At 39.8% G+C, this 8,345-nt stretch overlaps 1 protein-coding gene across 1 annotated transcript; it reads left to right on the top strand.

Moving 5' to 3' along the window:
• The first annotated feature begins 365 nt into the window (after nucleotides 1–365).
• Nucleotides 366–8,102, top strand: FGA (fibrinogen alpha chain). The gene is made up of 6 exons (XM_039219133.1): nucleotides 366–453; nucleotides 2,549–2,674; nucleotides 3,119–3,302; nucleotides 4,390–4,535; nucleotides 5,123–6,413; nucleotides 7,191–8,102. The coding sequence occupies exons 1-6, from the start codon at nucleotides 400–402 to the stop codon at nucleotides 7,898–7,900; spliced, it is 2,511 nt and encodes an 836-aa protein (XP_039075064.1). The 5' UTR covers nucleotides 366–399; the 3' UTR covers nucleotides 7,901–8,102.
• Nucleotides 8,103–8,345: the final 243 nt, after the last annotated feature.

The raw sequence follows: 8,345 nt of genomic DNA on the forward strand, positions 1-8,345 counted from the left end.
GCGAAACATCATTTGCCAACTCTCTGTTCACAATGGGCTCCTGCTAGCCTGCCTCAGCCACTTTTGCTCTCAAGTACAGTCGCATGGCTTCCTACCTTTCCTTTTGCGTTTCTAAAGTCATCCTGTTCCTGGAATGTGAAATCATCATGGAATTGCTGCTACCTTTGCAACAACTTATCAAAAGCAAACACGCTTGGGAGAATTGAGCAAGAACTTCTAGGACACCAACCTCAGAGAAGGAGCAAGGGATGTAGGCGTGCATATCGACTGTCTAAACAGGACAAAGATAATGATTAATCAGACCTCCTTGCAGATTTAAATAGGATGGGAACCAGGAGTGGAGGGAGTCCTTTCTTTCAGTGGGAGTGCTCCTCAAGGGCAGCCCCACCCTTAGAAAAGATGTTCTCCCTGAAGATCTTTTGCCTGGCCTTGAGTGTCGTGGGCACAGTCTGGGTATGGTCATCTTTATTTTCTCTTCTTGCTTTCTCTCTGGCGTTTATTCCACGAAGAAGTTGCAGGTCTGAGTCGGCCTTATGTATGTCCGCACTGTGTGTCCTGGCACTCTTCTGTGTGCTAACACACCGTTGGCTTTATCAGTTCTAGGCCAAGGAGGCGAGTTCCTAGATGAGCCTGAGACCTCAAGAGTAAGAGGGAGGCTTAGCTGGACCAAAGTACAGAAATTCATGGGGGAAGCTTTAGCATCTGTAAAACTCAGTCTTACAACATTATTTGTTTGTTTGTTTGTTTGTTTGTTTGAAGGGAAGAAATCGTTGCCATCTTTGTTCCAATAAAGCCTTAGGATAGTTAATGCTAGTTAACAGAACAAAACATTCTTCTGAGGAGAATTTTAAAAATCTAATTATTAATTTATTGCTATTTGTCCATAACAAACCAAACAGTGGTTTAATATACTTTTTCTGAAAGGCGGTTTTTATGTTTCTTTAGAAAAAAGAAAAGCAAATTAGTTGTCTTTGAAAACACGACATAGCATGATCAGAAGCGATTGATTGAGAAGGCAAGATGCTTTCTGGGAAGCAGTCTTTTAAAATAGTTACTAAATATTGCAATAATTTCTCTCCAGAGACCTATAGAAAAGAAGACTTCAATTTACAGGTTTTTGAAACATTTTGGTCTCATAAAAACATGGCAAATGTGGTTTAAGAAACTTTGTTACTTTCAGGCTATGAATTATTCCAATTTATTTTTTCCTCTTCACCACTCATAAATCCTGCTACCAGAGTAGTAAAAACTAAAGAGGGATTCTAACTTAATTTTCTTCCTTATAGTAAACTAATAAGTAAAAAAATTTTATGGAAAATAAGACTAACCTAATTTGCTATTAGAATATTGTATTTTGGATAATGCCTATGTTTTCGGTTATGTCTCCCTTATTGGCATAAATACTTAACTTTTGCCTGTTTGTATTGTTGTGCCATTTTATTCTGAAGTGGTTTTGAATTTATAATTTTATTTCTTAAACAAAGAGACTGTACTTGTTCCTTTAAATAAACTGCCCTTGATTACTTGAATTATTATTATTATTATTATCATCATCATCATTATGGTATTTTTTAAATGAGACAGCAAATTATAAGAATAAAGTATCTCTGGACCACCTGGTTGGCTCATTGGGTAGAACATACGTCTCTTGATATCAGGGTTGGGTGTAGAGATTAATTAAAAAAAAATAAGCTCTCTTAGATTAAAATAGTTATAGCAAAATCCCTGTAAGTTGGTGATACAAAACAAATGTAGCTAAAACTTAAAACCCATGTTAATTTATCAGGATATAAATTCCTGTTGGAAGAATGTTTTTATGTCCTATTTTACCTCATAGATCGCAATAGAAAATTTTTAAAAATCTATATTTCTAATTAGAAGGTATTCAAAAAAGTTGTCAGTTATGGACCATTATTTTTGCTTTCAGTCTAGTCTTTTTCTTTACAAATAAATGGAAATTCTTACATGAATGGGTAGCCTACAAAGCATTTCCCAGTCTGAATTGGCCATCTTTGTACCTGTGGTATGTACTTGCTCCAATTACAGAACCATAGGGTCAAAGTAGAGACTTGAAGAAGACACTAAGCTAAGCTGGTTTGGTTTTTTTTCCTACTGAAACAGCAATTACAGGATAAAGAACTCTGAATTTTTCAATTACCTTTCTATATGCTGATAGATAATGAAATGATAAAGGTAAATGACAATGAAAAGGTAAATGTTAACTAATTTTGTCAATTCAAATAATTTTCCTTATATAATAAATCCTTTAAAACCCCTACCATTTATTAAATGCTTGTTTTGTCTCAAACGCAATTAAAAAAATGTCTTTACCTTATCTCCTTTAATTCCCACAACTCCATGAAATGGGTATTGGGATTATTAATCAAAATCTAAGAAAGCTTGATTTCTGAAACTTGCAGAGGCCCCCAAACTGGTGTTCTTCATCTCTGTGAGAGCCTTCTCTCTTGGGATGTACAGGCATGATGGGTGTCTTCTCCTAATCTGCCTAATGGTGTTCTCTCTTGTGTGTATGAATGAATCCTTGAAGACCACAGATGAGCCGAAAGGTGAATTTATAGCTGAAGGAGGAGGTGTGCGTGGCCCAAGACTTGTGGAAAGACAGCACGCTGACTGCAAAGAGACAGACTGGCCCTTCTGTGCTGATGAAGATTGGGTGAGCAGTTGCCATAGGGGATGGGGCTAGAATTGTGCACAAGCTGGCCCAGTAGGTCCCAGAAAACTTTTCCAATGTGAACTAATCTAATAGCTCATTACATGCCAAATTAAAGAAGACATATGGAAAGCAACTTCGCTCTGACAGCACTATTTAAATTACCTCCCAAACTCTGGGTCATTAGTGGGATTAACAGACTGGGTTTTAGTTGCATATTCAGGCCTCAAGATTTTCTGGTGCCTAATTTATGGTTAAGTGGACCTTCATTCCAGAATCTCTCTATTGACTCAGGACTAGTCCTCTTAAACTGCTTTTAAGTCAATAGATGATCTAAAGATATTGGGGTGGGGGCAGGGGGAGCAATGGGGGCTGCATGGGAACCTTCAAAATTGTGCTAGATGCAAGATACAGACCCTTAATGTAATTTCTCCTCTTCACTTCCAGAACTACAGATGCCCTTCCGGCTGCAGGATGAAAGGGTTAATTGATGAAGTCAATCAAGATTTTACAAACAGAATTAATAAGCTCAAAAATTCACTATTTGATTATCAGAAGAACAATAAAGACTCTAGTTCAGTGACAACGAATATAATGGAACTTGTGAGAGGGGATTTTGCCACCAGTAACAGTAAGCATTACAGACTTGGTGCTTTGACTTTATAGCACACAACAAAATAACAACAAAAGCCCTAAATAAATATGCTGTTGCCTTATAACAACTTCAATTTTTTCCCAAAGTACTTAAGATAGAAACATAGGTACTTATGATAGTCCCAAATTTTAAGGAAGGGCTTGCTTTTGTTATTTTTATAACACACAAAAAAAGGTTAGCTTAGATTTGTTGAAAGTCACAAAGCCAGAGTTTGGTATTGAAGAGTAGACCTTAAGTGTGCTCTTTTTTAAGAATATATATTGAAAATAAGATGAGCACAACCTTTTGAGTAGATATTTTTGTTTCTCTCTTACAGAGAAGGAAACAGAGATCACGAGACTCAACCAAAGACAGAAACCTATCATGTGATGGAGCTAGGAGTTCAGTCCACAGACTCCACCAAGCTCTTTATGTTCTGTTTTGTTTTGTTTTTAATTTAAAATATAGAGCCAAGTTCTATCTTTCTCATAGGGCTATGACTTAGCCTTAGGACCAGGAAACACTAGATTTGCTCTGGCGTGGGAAGCAAGTTTAGTGAGGCTCCAGTTACTGAAGCCTTGCTGTAATTCTTTATATCTTTAGAAGACACTTAACTAATTTAATGTCAATGGTACAACCACAATAATGGCAAGTGAATGACCATGTTGACCTAAAAAGTAATAATAATAAATTTTTAAAAAGCTTAGGAGCAATTTCAAATGGGTAGGTAGGAAGTAAAAAATCCAAGAATATGTTTAAGACTCTTGGCTAAGGATATGATGAAATAATTGAAATGTGATCAAACTACTTAATCTCCCAATTACACCTTTAAAATTCCAAATTTTTTCTTCTGCATCTATTTGAATTACTAACTGCTAGAGGGCATCTTAACTGACAGCCATGGATGACTAAAGGACATAATACTGTCCAAAAATGCCTAATGATTTGGAACTCACAAATAAAATGTCCACAGAACAAATTATTTTTAAAGGGGAATGTATTTATAAGCAAATTTCCTTCTTTCCTGGCTATTATAAGCAAAGTACTTAGCAGATACTTCAGTATCCATGTTTTCTTTTTTCAGACAATGATAATACATTTAGCCAAGTGTCAGAAGATCTGAGAAGCAGAATTGAGATCCTGAAGCGCAAAGTCATAGAACAAGTACAGCAAATCCAACTTCTGCAGAAAAATGTCAGGGATCAGTTGATAGATATGAAGCGATTGGAGGTGAGTAAGCTTGTGACTCTGCCACCAGAATGTCCTTGTTTTTGAATAGCAGGAAGGGAATTCATTGAATGTCTACCATATGTAGAGCAAGGAGTTATATCCATTATCCAACTACTAAATTAGGTATTATTTCTCCACTCTACAGATGAAGCAAAAAAGCTCAGTGATATTAAATACATTTTCCAAGGATACAGAGACAGTAAATTCCAAAAGCAAATATTAAATCCCTGCTTGTCTTGTTCCAAAGCTTTGATGCCACCTGCCTCTGAATCCTCAATGTGAATCTCACTGAGGATCAATTCATTAGTGTTTCCTTTCAGAGGGAATAGTACCTTACTGTTGATCTGTTTTAAGACTAAGATGAATCCAAATAGCTCCAATTGTTTATCCAGGCTAACCTTACCATACCCAACATCTCTTCCACTGAGGGCACGACATAAATGAAAAAATGAGTATTGATTGGTAGGTCCCAAGTCAAAGAAATGACACCAGTTTTCAAAAAATAAATCAAATGCTAAGAACTCAATAGACATAATTTTCTTATTTATATCTACCCCTTTTCTTTACCTTTCTCCCCCTCTCTCTAGGTGGACATCGATATTAAGATCCGATCTTGCCAAGGCTCATGCAGTAGAGCTTTGGAACGTAGGACAGATCTAAAGTACTATGAAGATCAGCAGAAGCAACTTGAACAAGTCATAGCCAAAGACTTATTTCCCCCTAGAGATACGCAATATTTACCACGGCTAAAAATGGGCACAGCTCCAGATACAGTTCCTGTGGAGTACAAGCAGCAGCTTCAGAAGGCCCCTCTAGAGTGGAAGGCACTCATGGCAATGCCACAGATGAAAATAACATATGAGCGGACTGGTCCAGATGGGAATGTCCCAGGAGACTCTGTGTCTCATGGAACAGGATCAGTGTTTGAAAGCCCTAGGAAATCCGGGAGCTCTGGACCTGGAAGCTCTGGACCCGGAAGCTCTGGACCCGGAAGCTCTGGACCCGGAAGCTCGGGTGCTTGGAACCCTGGGAGCTCTGGACCCGGAAGCTCGGGCACGTGGAATCCCGGGAGCTCTGGACCTGGCAGTGCTGGCTCCTGGAACACTGGCAGCTCTGGAGCTAGCACTGGGGGTGCTTGGCACACTGAGAGTACGGGTTCCTGGAGCACTGGAAGTTCTCAGCCTGGAAGTTTTAGGCCAGACAGCTCAGGGCGTGGGGACACCAGGCCTACCAAGCATGAGTGGGGCATATTTGAAGAGGTGTCAGGAAGCGTATCTCCAGGGACAAAGAAAGAGTACCACACGGGTAAACTGGTCACTTCTAAAGGAGAAAAAGAGCTTCTTACTGGTAATGAGAAGGTCACCTCTGGTGGCACGACCACCACTCGTCATTCGTGCTCTAAAACTGTCACTAAGACAGTTACAGGTCCTGATGGTCGCAAAGAAGTGATCAAAGAAGTGGTGAACTCTGAAGATCCTTCTGATTGTGACTTGTCCCATACGTTTTCTGGTAGCCTAGATGATCTCCATTCTAGACACCCTGATTTGACTAGTTTCTTTGAATCTGCCTTGACTGGAAGCAAATTCTCAAGTGTACTCACGCCTACGTTAAGAGAGTTTGAACGTAAGACCCAGTCTATGGGCTCAGAATCTGACATATTCACACACTTAGGGGAACGTGAGCTCCCTTCCAGTGGTAAAACTTCAACTCACAGCAAACAATTGGTAACCAGTAGTAAGGTTTACAACAGAGGAGACTCCACATTTGAAAGTAAGAGCTTTAAAGTGGCAGGTGAGGCCGGAAGTGAAGCGGAACACGAAGTCTTCAGAGAAGCATATGCCACCAAAAGAGGCCATGCTAAAGCTCGCCCTGCCAGAGGTATCCACACTTCTCCTTTGGGGAAGCCTTCCCTGACCCCCTAGACTAAGTTCACTATTCCTTTGGTGCCTCCCATAGCACCTTGAACTTCTTTCCTAGCCCTCTTTTACACCTTATCGAAATAACACCTTTTGTTTTTCTGTTTTTGGTTTTTTTTTGGCACTAGACTGTAAGTTCCAGGAGGGCGGGCACTTTGTCTATCGTATTCATCTCTGTATTCCCAAATGCCTAACAGTGCAGAGAGTCATCACTCAATAAATAACGTGTTAAATGAATGAATGAATCTTTCTGAAACTCGATTTTGAATTTGCTTAGCCAAATTCTTTCACCATTCCAAATGTGTGCTGTTGGAGTTGTCACCCAATTTATTAATCATATTTTTAGTGTGTGTCTCAGTTGACATTGAGGTCAGGTTAAAAACAAGTTATATTAGCACTAAATGATACTTAGATATCATTGCTGGTTACTTGCTATTATCAGTACCTGCAAGAAAAATTTCAAATCCACTGAGGAAAATCCCCTTTGCAATTTGTAGGTGTAAATGTTGCTCACTTGCTTAAGCTCCATCCCAGTGTAAGTGCATCTTTTCCCCATGGAGGGAAGGAAGGAGGGAGGGAAGGAAGGAAGCAAGGAAGGAAGGAAGCAAGGAAGGAAGGAAGCAAGGAAGGAAGGAAGGAAGAAAAAGCTAGTATCTACCTTCATTTAATCTGGGCCATGCCTATCTTTGTAAAGTTAAATGAGAGTAACTTCTTCCAACCAGCTTAATTTTTTTTTTAGACTGTGATGATGTCCTCCAAACACATCCTTCAGGTGCCCAAAGTGGTATTTTCAATATCAAGCTACCGGGATCCAGTAAGATTTTTTCTGTTTATTGTGATCAAGAGACAAGTTTGGGAGGATGGCTTTTGATCCAGCAAAGAATGGATGGATCACTGAATTTTAACCGGACGTGGCAAGACTACAAGAGAGGTTTCGGCAGTCTGGATGACAAGGGTGAAGGAGAATTCTGGCTAGGCAATGAATACCTCCACCTACTGACCCTGAGGGGCTCTGTCCTTCGGGTTGAATTAGAGGACTGGGCTGGGAATCTGGCTTATGCGGAATATCACTTGAGGGTAGGCTCTGAGGCAGAAGGCTATACCCTGCAGGTCTCCTCCTACGAGGGCACGGCAGGCGATGCTCTGATTGAGGGTTCCGTAGAGGAAGGAACAGAGTATACTTCTCATGCAGGCATGCAGTTCAGCACCTATGACAGGGATGCAGACCTGTGGGAAGAGAACTGTGCAGAAGTCTACGGGGGAGGTTGGTGGTACAACAGCTGCCAAGGGGCCAATCTCAATGGCATCTACTACCCTGGGGGCTCCTATGACCCAAGGAACAACAGTCCTTATGAGATTGAGAATGGAGTGGTCTGGGCTCCCTTCAGAGGTGCAGATTATTCCCTCAGGGCTGTTCGCATGAAAATCAGACCGCTGGTGACCCAATAGGAGGGAAGGGGAGAGTAATCTGTTTTCTTTGCTTAGTGAAGGGGAGAAAGAATAAGAAAGATAAAGGAGTCAAGATACTTTACAATCTATTAAAAAAATTCACAGGTGCTATTTTATTATTCTGTGTACTGTATCTAAATGTAACTGAGACATATTACTACTTAAAAAAATAAAGTTATGTGAGTTTTTTATCTTTAAAGTAGCTCTGTGGGTGTTAACATTTCTGTAAGGACACACCAAGGGACATTCAGAACATCATGAAGGGGTCAGGTGGATACTTCTCTCTGCACCCCGTAAGGGTGATGTTTTGAGAACTTCTCTCCCACACTCTCTAGGGCCATTGTAAAGTAAAAAAGTGATTTCATCCATTTTGGATGAATAGGTTGAAACCAATACTTTAAATTACAAATCACTGAACTAAACAATGGCTGCACTTTGTTCATTA

The sequence above is a fragment of the Hyaena hyaena genome, unplaced genomic scaffold (assembly GCF_003009895.1).
Source record: "Hyaena hyaena isolate Hyena2069 unplaced genomic scaffold, ASM300989v1 scaffold_795, whole genome shotgun sequence".
In the NCBI taxonomy this organism is placed as follows: domain Eukaryota; kingdom Metazoa; phylum Chordata; class Mammalia; order Carnivora; family Hyaenidae; genus Hyaena; species Hyaena hyaena.

Excerpts from the sequence above, each read along its gene's own strand:
- FGA (XM_039219133.1), top strand. The coding sequence starts at position 400 with ATGTTCTCCCTGAAGATCTTTTGCCTGGCCTTGAGTGTCGTGGGCACA. Across the intron at positions 454-2,548 it reads GTGTCGTGGGCACAGTCTGG|ACCACAGATGAGCCGAAAGG; the intron begins GTATGGTCATCT and ends GAATCCTTGAAG. Across the intron at positions 6,414-7,190 it reads TAAAGCTCGCCCTGCCAGAG|ACTGTGATGATGTCCTCCAA; the intron begins GTATCCACACTT and ends TTTTTTTTTTAG.